Source organism: Natrix helvetica (genome assembly GCF_964273705.1).
Source record: "Natrix helvetica genome assembly, chromosome: Z".
Taxonomy (NCBI): Eukaryota; Metazoa; Chordata; class Lepidosauria; order Squamata; family Natricidae; genus Natrix; species Natrix helvetica.
Window position 1 is genome coordinate 73,732,748 of NC_138554.1, and position 13,585 is coordinate 73,746,332.

The window sequence follows — 13,585 nt, forward strand, 5'->3', positions numbered from 1 at the left end:
AAGATGTACCATATGGAGTTCCCATGGCAATGCAAGTATGGTACGGGTCATCATTTGGTCTATCCAATCTAGCAGAACTAAGATACAAATTCAGCATAGGTTTTTTTCGTCTATCCACATATAACAGTTTAATTCTTTAATAAAAATAATTATACAGACAGATATTTATATTAGAGGAAAAGGTTTTTTTAAAAGGCTGGGAAAAAGTTTCTAGTATGTGATATTTCAAGGCCATGAGCCCTGCCAAATTACATGGGTTAGTGCAGTGAGTTTTTAGGTAAGGAGATTGGAATTTGTTACATAACATTTTATTTCTTATTAGATTGTAGCTTTTATTTTACTTTTCTTTGGGGAGGAGCTAGAAGAGCAGGCAGAGTCTATGACCAGAAAGGCCTATGTCCAGCTTTGCTTAGTATATCAGGATCATTCTAATATTTCAATTTCTACATGAATCATAAATTGAGCGAACTTGTTTTATTTAGGATTCTTGCTTAAGAAGAGGACAAGAGAACAGTGTACAATATAGAATGTAGAATGTATTAACAGCTGGCATCCAAACATCATAAATAGATAAATATAGAAATTCACTTTAAAAACCCTCTTAGGAAATAATCCAGGAAAAAATTTGCTAGATAATAAATACTTTCTTAGTTTATTACATAACAGACTTTTCTATCTCCCAAAGCTTTTTTAAAAAATTGACTGCTGCTATGTAGGGTACTGTATCGAGGACATGGTTGACAAAGTAAAAATAAAAATGTAAGAAATAGCAACAACTTTTATGCCTTAAACAAAATAGATGGCAATGATATAAAGCAGCTTTTCTCACCATTTTTTTTTATTCTGGAAGATCCTTGAAATACACAATATACAGAATAATGGAATTGGAAGACTTTGAAGGTCTTCTAGTCCAACCTCCTGGCTATGTAGGAGACCCTATAACAGTGTTAACCTTTTGCATTAATGCCAAAACTGGTGTGCACATGCACCAGAGCATCAGAACCCAGAGAGCAGCTGCCCGGTGCGCATGTGCTTGGCCAGCTGCAATTACTGCTGATCCCAGAAACTAACTTCATAAAGGGCTTCATTAATTAATGAACATTATAGTTTTTATGAATGGAAAATCTTGGGTGACTTGGACAATGTCTATGCATGCACATGCATACACGCACACACATTTCTTCTAAAAATAGCATTCCAGTAAACGTAGGAACACAAGTAAAAATGGATTTGATGAAAAAGATGTGAACAAGGAAACAGTAAACTGGTGTTAAATTAGATATGGGGCTTTTGGTTTAGCATGCAAGAGCCAAGTGGTCTCATCCATGTTACAACACAAGTACTGGACCAGCTGTCCAGCGCACATGTGTGTGACGGAACCCAGAAGAGAAGCTGCCGATGGTGCACGTGTCCACAGAGAGGGCTCTGTGTGCCACCTCTGCCACGTGTGCCATAGGTTCGCCATCACAGGTCTAGGATGTTTTTCAGGTAATAACACCACCTTTAAAATTGACTAGTCATCAATAAAGTTCCTATACTTATAGTGTTACATGGATAAGACCACTTGGCTCTTGCATGCTAAACCAAAAGCCCCATACCTAATTTAATACCAGTTTACTATTTTCTTCTTCACATCTTTTTCATTAAATCCATTTTCCTTCATTTACTGTAATATTATTTTTAGAAGAAATGTGTCCATGCATGCGTGTGTGCCTGCATTTACCCATGATTTTCCATTCGTGAAAACTATAATCTTCATTAATTAATGAAACCCTTTATGGAATTAGTTGCTGGGATCAGCAGTAATTGCAGCTGGCTGCACATATGAGCACCGCCCAGCTGCTCTCTTCTGGCGCTCTGTGCGTGCACACCAGTTTAAGCACTCAGTACCAAAAAGGTTGACCATCACTGTAATGGATTATATTGGCTCCTATAGATTTTCAAGCCAACCTCTACAATCTGATACTTAGTTATATGCATATCAATTAAATCATTTAAGTTAAAGTTAAATGCACATACTTCCAGTATTCAAGATAATTTTTGCATTATTTGTTCTGCATCATACCAGTTTACAGTGCTCGATTTCTTCCACTTAAGATCTGAATTCAATTTTTTCTGATGGAGTGATTTGCTTTAAAACAGTTTAAAACATGGTTTAAGTTGTTAATTGAAAAACACAATTTAATAGTTTAATTATGTGTAAGTGAGGAAAATGTTGTTATCATTGCCAATAAAACACACATTTGTTATTTCATAATATTCATGATATTCTTCAGTATTCCGTAGGTGGACTTTTTTGCAAAGTATATTCCATGTAAAGCAATTTCCTCCAACTTTTAGGTATAAAATGGGATTATAATTTTAGTATAAAACAAATGGATACATATTTGTAAACTTTATTAAGAGTTAAACTCATTCTATCAATTAAATATTATGGACATTTTTGCCACAGTACTAGAATGATCAAACATCTCTTATATCATGCTTGTAATCTTTGCTCTGGCAAGCTTTCTTCTACAAATAATGTAAAAGGAAATCCTCTTTGACAGAGATGGACAATTTAGAAATATGAAATATAAATCAATAAGAATATTTTATATAAAATAGAATGTTAGCAAATATTAACAATATTGGTTTAATATATATTTATAAACTTTTTTAAAGTAAAAGATTTCAGTATGGTATCATAGGAATCTTAAATTGTTGGATAAGCAATAAACTCAATCCTTAATTCTCAAATTATTTCTTAGTTTGGAATGAATTATTCCCAAAAGAAAAAAGTATTCTGTAGAAGCAAAAAAGCTTTTAGCAGTTGAATGATCACATCTGGATATACAGTATATATCCAGATTTTAAAATTATTTTTACTAGATGATGTGGCTTTCTTAAAAAAATAATTGAACAATCCTATATTCCATGAATGTATTCACTCCTTGCTCTTAAATTTATTATAGTTGGTATTCTAGAAAATGATTATTGCATTATCATATCACAACCAACTCTTCTTCAACTGGAATAACGGTGATACTGAATATTGTGACTATTGGCAAGAAAATTCAGTGGAGATATGCTTGCTCTACTACATTATTAATATTTGTAATTTAATTTTGCTATTATATTTAAAGGTTATATTCAGTTCCTTCTAGAATTCACTTACACTGGAAAATAGGGTTTGTTTGTTTGTTTTGCATTTTCAAGGACCACATAAATAGTTAACAAATATACAGTATTTACTTTAGGATAACACTGAGAAAATTAGCTATGAGAATTCCATTTACTTCTCTAGAATTTGGTTTATAAATTGCAGTCAGAATAGGTGACTTATTAATATAACATTCCAAATGGTCCACTTGTTTTTCACATCTTGTGGAAAAATTAATATCTTTCCCCTACTTTAGAGGAATTGCTGCAAAGTTGTTATTTCAAAAATACTTTGCTATGCCTCTTTGTCAGGCCTCCCATGCTTTACCCGAAGCACATTGGTACACAATATTAGTATTATTTATTCTGTCAATAAATAATACTTTAGAATAATGTAACCCTTCTCTTCTGCCCTATTACCATATCTTCATTGCAAACTCACAGCAATGTTACTGCAGAGACATCATATATTTGTCATCAGGTGTTCCAGTGTTGAAGCAGTGTTTTCCCTTTTCTTTTGTGGTACATTTCATGGCACATATTATCTGTAGTTTCTTAACTATACAGTGATGACACTCTCACTGACTAACTTCTGCTGAATTCTTAATAGCTCATTTGAACTTTTGCAGTCATGCCTCTTCCCTGCTGGTTCCTAATTAGAGACCCTTTTTGCTTTGGTCAGTGGGAGAGTCCATTTCTTTTAAACTTGTGTCTCCTGCTACTCTATTTTTTAGAACTCAATACAATACAATACAATACAATAGCAGGGTTAGAAGGGACCTTGGTGGTCTTCTAGTCCAACCCCCTGCCTAGGCAGGAAACCCTATACCGTTTCAGACAAATGGCTATCCAACATCTTCTTAAAGACTTCCAGTGTTGGGGCATTCACAACTTCTGGAGGCAAGCTGTACCACTGATTAATTGTTCTAAGTGTCAGGAAGTTTCTCCTCAGTTCTAAGTTGCTTCTCTCCTTGATTAGTTTCCACCCATTGCTTCTTGTCCTGCCCTCAGGTGCCTTGGATAATAGTTTTTGACTCTCTCTTCTTTGTGGCAACCCATGAGATATTGGAACACTGCTATCATGTCTCCCCTAATCCTTCTTTCTATTAAACTAGACATACCCAGTTCCTGCAACCGTTCTTCATATGTTTTATCCTCAAGTCCCCTAATCATCTTTGTTGCTCTTCTCTGCACTCTTTCTAGAGTCTCCACATCTTTTCTACATCGTGGCGACCAAAACTGAATGCAGAATTCCAAGTGTGGCCTTACCAAGGCATTATAAAGTGGTATTAACACTTCACATGATCTTGATTCTATCCCTCTGGGATAGAATTTCATGAACTCATGAGGGTGGACATGGAGAGTGGAAGGATAAGAGGCAAAGGAACTGATCCATATGACCAGAGGCCTGCTGAGTTCAGAACCTTCTCCTTTCAACCTGCAGATGTGATGGCAAGAGAAGCATTGATGGCAATGGAGGAGAAAATTCTTTGCTGCTGGCTTTTTAGGCTTTTAAAAATTGTGTTGTACTACTATTATGAAAAAGTGCAATGTTTCAAAATAAATTCTTCACTTTTCTCTGTAGCATAGGGGGAGGTAAGAGGAAACAGAACAGCCATTTATATCATGTCCTACCTCCACCATCCCTGCAGATTAATTGACTATCTTGGTGAATGAATTTAAATGGAGATTTTTGCTGAGGTACTCCCAAGGTTAATCTGCTGGATGGATTGAAACTTATTTCCTTTGTGGATCAGTTATACTGTCTGAGTGACAGTGGTGAGTTCCTACTGGTCGGACCAGTTCAGCCGAATCCGTAGTGGTTTGGTAGCTTGGGTCACTGGAACCGGCAGCGACCCAGGCCTGCCATGCCCCGAACCAGTTCCCCAATCACTCGCCCCACTTACCTGCCCCACCCAGTCACTTCTCACCTCCCAGGCTGCTTGCCGGCCTAAGCTGTTTTGTCTGCCTAAGCTGCCACATGGTGCCTGCCCTGCACCCCAACTGATCTGCCTCCTCCTGCCTACAGGTAAGTCTCACTTGTTGTGTCCGGGCAGATGACGTCAGGGAGTTCCCTCCGTCTGCCGGCATCTGCGCTAGCAACAGCCAGGTCGCGTCTGATTGGCTAAGACGCGACCTGGCTGAGAGCGGGGAAACTCTGGCTTGGGGATTGGCTGGTTCATCTGACAGCTTCGTATAAATAGCTGTCAGATGAACCCTGCATTGATTCTCTCCTGTATTTAACTGTGAACTGTCCTGTTAATAAAAGTTGTTAATTCTCCTCACGGCTCGGCTCGCCTTTCGTTCGCATCTAACACTGGCGACGAAGGTGGGATTCAGCCACTAACCCACCGAAAGCCACCGAGCGTGTCTTCTTGTCACCATCGCACCGGTGACCTGCTTCCTGGCCGGCTTTTCTCCGTTCCTGAAGGAATCATGTCGGCAATGCCAACCTTTGTGCCTTTTGGCTGCGACGGCGAGACGTGGGAAGCGTTCATGGAGCGTTTCGAATGTTACCTCATAGCCAACGGTCGTCGCGACGCTCCAGACGACGAGAAGTGCAGTTTCTTCTTGAGCTGTTGCGGCACTCCAATGTTTAGTGCCGCTCGCTCAATAGCCGCCCCACAGCCCGTTCATTCTCTGGACTGGGCGACACTAACCGAACGCCTGCAGCGCCACTACGCCCCCACTCCGTCCTGGGTGGCGAGGCACTACGCTTTCCGGCGCTGTGTTCAGAAGCCGGAGGAGTCGGTGAGCCAATTCCTCCAGTCGCTTCGCACCGCGGCGATGAGGTGCGAGTTTGCCGACCTAGATCGCAATCTGACGGAACAGTTCGTCAGCGGCGTAAAAGACCTGCGCCTCCGCCGGCGGCTCTTGTCACAGGCGGACATCACGCTGACTGGGGCCATCGAGCAAGCAAGGGCGGCTGAACTCTCCGACGAGTCAATGGCGGAGATGTTCAATCTGCCGCCCCCGCCAGGCCGCACTTGCTTGGTAGACGAACTAGTTCCCTTGCCAAGCGACTATCCGGAGGAGGGAGCGGTGGCGCGCATTGGCCAGTCCGCCAGAAGACGCGCTCCTCAGCGAGCCCGGGAAGCTGTGCCCGCTTGCCTTGGCTGTGGAGGCAACCACGACCGCTCGGGGTGCCCCTTTAAAAACGCTGTTTGCCGCCGCTGCCTGAAGAAGGGACATTTGGCTCAGGTCTGCCGAGCGCAGTTCCCCTTGCCTCAGAGAGCAGAGGACGTCCCGACCACAGCCGCCGTTAAACAGCGACCTGGAGGCCGTGCTGGACGACAGCAGCAGCAGCAGCAGCAGCAGCCTTCGCGCGGAGGCTGCTACGCCGTGGACGCGGACTTCAACGCCAACCCCGCAGAGTTGGCCTTCCACACGGGTGCAGGTGCGGAGCGCATCAAGGCGTCGCTCCTCATTGAGGGCTCCCCCTGCACCATGAAGGTGGACTCGGGGTCGTCCCGATCCCTTTTGTCGTGGACAGAGTTCTCCCGCCTCTGTCCAGGCGTCGCAAAGACCCAGCTGGCCCCTCCAGACGCAACCCTACGGGACTACCAGGGGACTCTAATTCCTACCCTGGGTTGTCACCTGGTGCGGGTGGAATATGGGGACTATTCGGGATGCCTTCCTCTACTTGTAGTGGAAAAGCCTTTGCCGGCCCTACTGGGCCTTGACTGGTTCCCGGCACTGGGCCTATCAGTGCACGGGATTAGACAAGTAGTGGCCACGCCTCCCGACGTGGCCGACGTCCTTGCCAGATTTTCTGATGTGTTTGATGGGCAGCTGGGGGCGTATAAGGGCACGCCCATCTCCTTGAACCTAGACCCCCAGGTTGCCCCCATTAGGCTGAAGGCCCGTAGGGTGCCTTTCGCTTTAAGGGCAAAGGTTGATGCGGAGCTGGACAAGCTTGTCGCGCAGGGAGTCTTGGAGCCGGTGGATTACTCCAAGTGGGAGACCCCTTTGGTCATCCCAGTTAAGGCGGATGGGTCCATTCGCCTCTGCGCCGACTTTAAATCCACCATCAACCTTGCCCTCCAAGCGAACCCCTATCCAGTTCCGGTGGTGCAGCACTTGCTCCACTCTTTGGGGCAGGGCTGCATCTTTGCGAAGCTGGATATGGCGCAGGCCTACCAGCAGCTCCCGGTGGATGACGAGGCGGCGGCTGCGCAGACCATCGTCACCCACCGTGGAGCTTTCCGTTGCCGCCGTTTGCAATTCGGCGTTTCCGTAGCCCCGGGGATCTTCCAGAGCCTCATGGAGCGGCTGCTCCATGGGCTCCCTGGCGTGGTTCCGTACTTCGATGACGTCCTGATCGCCGCTAGCAGCCGATCGGGCCTCATCGAAGTACTGGTGAAGGTCCTCGAGCGTTTCAGGGGCTCGGGTTTAAAGTTAAAGCGCAGCAAATGCTCATTTGCTGTGCCTCGGGTTGACTTCCTGGGATTCACAATTGACGCCCAGGGAATTCACCCCACTCCTTCAAAAGTAGCAGCCATTAGGAACGCCCCCACGCCTGCCTCCAAGACGGAGCTGCAGGCGTTCCTTGGCTTGCTCAATTTCTACGCGCCATTTCTGCCGCATAAGGCGTCACTAGCCGAGCCGCTGCATCGGTTGCTCGACCGATCGGCCGCCTGGCGCTGGGGCAGCCGCGAAGCGCATGCGTTCGCGGCTGTCAAAGACTTGCTGACGTCAGAGGCAGTCCTCGTTCAGTATTCGGACAAGCTGCCTTTGACTCTTGCTTGTGACGCCTCCCCCGTGGGTTTGGGGGCGGTCCTGAGCCATGTGCTGCCCAATGGCTCGGAGGCCCCCATAGCCTTTTATTCCCGGACACTGACTTCTGCGGAACGCAATTACAGCCAGATCGACAAGGAGGCTCTGGCTGCAGTGTCAGGGATTAAAAGGTTCCACGACTACCTCTATGGTCGGCACTTTACTTTGTTTACCGACCATAAGCCACTCCTTGGGCTTTTGGCTGGTAACAAGCCGACCCCTCCCATACTGTCACCGCGCATGACCAGGTGGACAGAGTTCCTAGCTGCATACAGCTATACTCTGCTCTACCGGCCGGGCAAGCATTTAGGGCACGCTGATGCCCTTAGCCGCTGCCCCTTGCCCGTTGCTGACCCCCCGACAGTGCCTTGCCTGTCGGTTTTGGCCATAGCAGATTTGGCTCTGCCACTCTCTTCCGGAGAGGTGGCTTCAAAGTCTAGGGCTGACCCTGACCTCTCTCAGGTCATCCTTTGGGTCCAAAGGGGCTGGCCTGAGGGTCCGGTGCCAGAGCACCTTCGTCCCTTCAGGGCCAGGCAGTTGGAGCTGTCACTGCACAGTGGGTGCCTCCTGTGGGGTGACAGGGTGGTCATTCCACCCAGCCTGCGCCATCAGGTGCTATCTCGCCTTCATGAGGGCCACCCGGGCATAGTGCGCATGAAATGCCTGGCGCGCAGCTATGTCTGGTGGCCTCGCATTGATGACGAGATAGCCGCCTGGGTGGCCGGCTGCTCCTCCTGCCAACATTCCCGACCGGCGCCACCGGCTGCCTGTCCTAGGGAATGGGAATTGCCTCGTGGTCCTTGGTCCCGTCTTCACGTGGATTTCGCGGGCCCCTTCAGAGGCCAGGTCTTCATGGTGGTGGTGGATGCATATTCGCGCTGGGTGGAGCTCATTCTCATGAGGTCCACCACAGCCGAGGCCACGATCAGAGAATTGACTAGGCTTTTCGCCACCCATGGCGTGCCGGACGTCGTTGTCTCTGATAACGGGCCTCAATTTGCATCCACCGCGTTCCAGCTGTTCCTGGCCTCTCAGGGCATCCGCCATGCCCCAGTCGCCCCATACCATCCGGCTAGCAATGGCCGGGCGGAAAGGGCGGTCCGCTCGGCCAAGGAGGCGTTGGGCAGGATGGATGGGGCTGACTGGCCTTCAAGGGTGGCTGCTTACCTCTTGGTACAGCATGCCACTCCTTGCCCCCTGACCGGGAAGTCTCCAGCTGAGCTGCTGATGGGCCGGCGCCTACGGACCACCTTGGATAGGTTGCACCCACTCTATTCAAGTGAACAGCCTGGCAACCTGGGGCCCCCTTCCCGCGTGTTCGTCCTGGGCGATACTGTTTGGGCTCAGGCGTTCTCAGGGGCGGTTAGGTGGGTGCCTGCCACCATCACCGCCATAACCGGCCCCTGTTCTTACAGGGTCCAGCTACATGATGGGACCGAATGGCGGCGGCACCTGGATCAACTGAGGCGCCGCCTGCCCAACACCAGCGACAACACCCCTGCAAGGTCGACCATCAACGTCGCTGCGCCTGAGCCCTCCAACGTTCTGTTCCCTGGTGCCCTTCCACCAGAAAACGTCCGCCCGATTCAGCTGCCCAGAGTTTTTCCGTCCTCAGACGCCGCCTGCCGGCCGTCCTTTGTTGAGGGGGTGTCGCCCGTTTGGCGTCCCCCTCCGGGGTTCCAAATGGCCTTCCCCGAGTCAGGCCAGGCCTACCAACAAGTGCCCAGCTCAAGCCCGCCTTCGGCCGCGCCCCCTCGGCCCTGCCTACCTGGGCCTGGTTTTCCTCCGTCAGGGGTGGGCCTCCAAGATGGCGCCCGGAGCTCCACTCCCTTGCGGGAGGAGCTTCCACGGACACCACCTTCCTCTCCGACGCCTCCTGCCGAACTGAGGCGTTCTGGGCGGGTCCGGCGCCGCCCAGAATATTTACGTGACTACGTTTGTGCGTCGCTTGCACATGCGCAGTCACTGGGGGGGAAGGAGTGTTGTGTCCGGGCAGATGACGTCAGGGAGTTCCCTCCGTCTGCCGGCATCTGCGCTAGCAACAGCCAGGTCGCGTCTGATTGGCTAAGACGCGACCTGGCTGAGAGCGGGGAAACTCTGGCTTGGGGATTGGCTGGTTCATCTGACAGCTTCGTATAAATAGCTGTCAGATGAACCCTGCATTGATTCTCTCCTGTATTTAACTGTGAACTGTCCTGTTAATAAAAGTTGTTAATTCTCCTCACGGCTCGGCTCGCCTTTCGTTCGCATCTAACATCACTAGCCCCCCCCCCCGAGCTTGCTGCACCCCCCCACTCACTGTCCTCACTGGGCTCACAACTTTACCTTTCCCTGTCCTTCCAGGAGTCCCCACAAGCCTCATTATGGCTCCCGGGGGCTTTAGGGAGGCCTGTTAGGCCTAAAACACGGCATAGGGAGTGCCTGGGAGCAAAAACTGTCTGGGGGGGGGGGGGAGGCCTTCAAGGGAGAAAGAAAGAAAGAAAGAAATCCTTACTGTTTGGGGATCCGCAGGTGCACGGAGTTTGAGTTGAGAGCTTATTCAAAGTGCTGCTAGCTATTCTTGCTCAGGCTAAGCTAATCAATAGTGGAGCTCTGAGAATTCCAGATGATCAATGGGCATGTTCTCAGTTTCAAAATGTCTGGCTTTTCTTCCTCCTACCAAATACCTTCTGGGTTTCTTTACACGTAAGGAGAAAGAAAGAGAGAGAGGGGAGGGAGGGAGGGAGGGAAGGGAGAAAGAAAGAAAGAAAGAAAGAAGGAAGGAAAGAAAGAAAGAGAGGGGGGAGGGAGGGAGGGAGAGAAAAAGGAGAGGAAGGAAGGACCACAAACCTGGCACTAGATGCAGCTTCAGAGGATGCTTTGAAACAGCACAGCAATCCAGGGTTGGAAGGGAACTCAGAGGTCATCTAGTTCAACCCCTCGCTCCAGCAGGAGACCTTATATCCGTGATGGCGAACCTATGGCATGTGTGCCACAGGTGGCACACGAGCCCTTTTTGCTGGCATGCAAGCAGTCACCCAGCTCAGATCCACTGGGCATGCCTGTGCCTTCCGCCAGCTACCTGATTTTTGCGTCTCTGGTGTCGGCATGAGACATGTGTGAATGCGTGGGGAGTAGGGGGAGGTTGCAGATGCATGCATGGGGGAGGGGGAAGAGCACGCATTCAGGGGCGGCTCCCCCATGCCTCATTTTTTGTGCTTCCCCATCCCCAATCCATCCTTGGGCATGCGCGCGTGATCCTTGTTTTGTCTCGTTCCCCAAATGAGTTTGCCCCACTCAAAGGGGTGAGGGGAGGCCAAAATGTGTGCGCCAAAGCCATCCCCAAGTTGAAATATGCCAAGCACTATGAATCACATGCTCCCATTGGCTACTTGGGAAAGAGATTGGGACTTCTCCCTCCCATTCCATTGCAGGAGAGGTAGCCAGACAGGCGGGCTCACTCAGCCACTGCCGGGTAAGGATAACTCCCTAAAAAGCCCACTTGCCTCTTCTTCCCACCCCACAAATGGGAATCGCTGAGAAAGGGGCCAGGAAGGTGGCGGTGCTTGGCTGCAGGCGAGTTTGCAAGCTGCCTGAAGTTGAGCTGGCCGTCTGGCAATGCAGGTCCAGAGAAGAGCAAGGAGGGCGGCTGTTTTCTGGAAAGAGGGGAGGGGGGACAACGGTCATTGCTCCTTCACGCCTTTCTCCATCCAACCTTTTCTTTTCTTGGGTGGGCATATGCCTCCTAAGTGCCTTTGGCTTGAAAAATGGAAGCAGACAAGATCTCCTCTGGCTTCTTTCAAGTAATTTGGGCATTAAAACGGGCCATGATCAGCTTTTCTTACCCATTTCCCCTGCCTTAAAGGGCGACGTGGTTGTGTACGTGTGTGGGGGCTCACGCACGAATGCAGATACTCGAGCTTGGCAGTAATAGCACACAGGGTGCACAATTTTCCAGAAAAAGCCCCCCCTCCTTCTTGCTCTTGTCTGGACCTGCATTTCCAAATGACCTGCTCAACTTCAGACAGCTTGCAAACATGCCTGCAGGGCAAGCCAGCTTGTGGTCCCTGAGAGGGGTGGGCTGCATGGGCAGAGTGGAGCATTTCTTTAAGGGTGGCATGCCTCAGCAGGCTGGGCGGCTCGCTCCTACATGGCCCTGCTGGCTGGCATGGCTGGCTGGACAGACACTACCTGGAGCTCGAGGCTGCCAGGAGGAGGAGCTGCTGCCGCCTCTGCAAAAGCAGGCCATTTGTGCCAGCAAAGGTTGGTCCAAAACAGGGGGGGGGGAGCATGCATGGTAGGTATGCGCATGCGCATGGGGAAAAGATTCATGGGGTCAGAGGCTGCTCATTGCATTATGGATGCTGGCACACGGGAATGTTGGTGTATGCGTGCGTGGGCGTACTTTTGGCACACGACAAGAAAAAGGTTAGCCATCACTGCCTTATATCATCTTGGTTATTTTGGTGTCTCTAACACAGAGGAGAAATCCCTAGGCATTGCCAACCTCTCCACCTAGTAAAACAAAACCTAGAGCAAAAACTTCATGCAGTATTAAAAAGAATAGAAAAGGGGGCTGCTGTGTATTGTTTAATGGACTGCTAAATTGGCAAAATGGAGCGCTAACTTGGCTATACCCACCCAGTCCCATGACCACCAAGCCACTCCCACCTGGTCACATGACTACCAAGCCACCAAGCCACTCCTACCCTGTCAAATGACAGCCAAGTCACACCCACAAAATAAGCTACACTCCCAGAACCGATAATACATTTTTTTGAAACCCACCACTGCTGGGTGAGAATTGTCTGACTTCAGGCTTTGACTTTGAATTGTGGAAAGGAAATTCAGTGATAGAGCAAGATAGCATTGTGAGTTTTATTGTGTAATACTCTTCCATAAATCAAGGGTTCTACAGGAATATCTCCCTGCTTTACCTCATAACAGCTTCCCACCTCCCAGATGAATCAGGGAGGTGAGGAACTGTTGGAACCAAGTTTGGAAGTTAACTAAATTTATAGTTGTCTATCAAGTCTCAAGTCTTTCTAAGAGAAATGAGATCTGACTTGAGTACAGGTGGAGCTTTTGCCTGCCAGTAAGTGATGGCAAATCATTCTGGCAATCTCATTCCTTAAATTATCCTATATTAAATCTGTGAGGGTTGTACTAGTTAGGGTTGCTGGCCTTTTTAAAAACAACATTCGTCAACATTCGTTTTTTGACAGAGAAGTACAGAGTAAGCCAACACAGTTTTGTTCAACCACATGAACTGAAAGAAAGGAAATACATATAAGTATGGGGAAAGGCATAAGACAAAATTGTTACATCTCTCCTGTCCCTAATATTTGTTTGGATGCCCTAAAATGCAGGTATGGGGGGGATAAAGCAATGTAGAAAAGTAAAAATGAAGAATGAAATGTTTTCTTGTAGCATAATGAATGCAACAAAAATATGTTTATATATTATCTCTTTCTTTTCTTCACTGTTACCCTTTTCTATGTTTTGCAGAATCATGTAAACCCAGCAATGGATTTTACTCAGACTCCCCCAGGAATGCTAGCCCTGGACAACATGCTGTACTTTGCAAAACACCAGCAGGATGCTTATATTCGGGTAAGGTTTCTTTCTTATCACAGGCATATTTATCATTTGGTCTTTCTGTCCCTTTTTAAAATCCATTTTTCTAGGA

At 48.3% G+C, this 13,585-nt stretch overlaps 1 protein-coding gene across 5 annotated transcripts in view; it reads left to right on the forward strand.

The window, feature by feature from the left end:
• ELMO1 (engulfment and cell motility 1) overlaps positions 1-13,585 on the forward strand; it is a 481,433-nt gene that overhangs the window by 286,446 nt on the left and 181,402 nt on the right. For all 5 annotated transcript variants that reach the window (XM_081932593.1, XM_081932592.1, XM_081932596.1 and 2 more), the window contains one exon: positions 13,405-13,509. In XM_081932593.1, the coding sequence (XP_081788719.1) occupies positions 13,405-13,509 (105 nt within the window). The remainder of the gene's footprint in view (positions 1-13,404; positions 13,510-13,585) is intronic.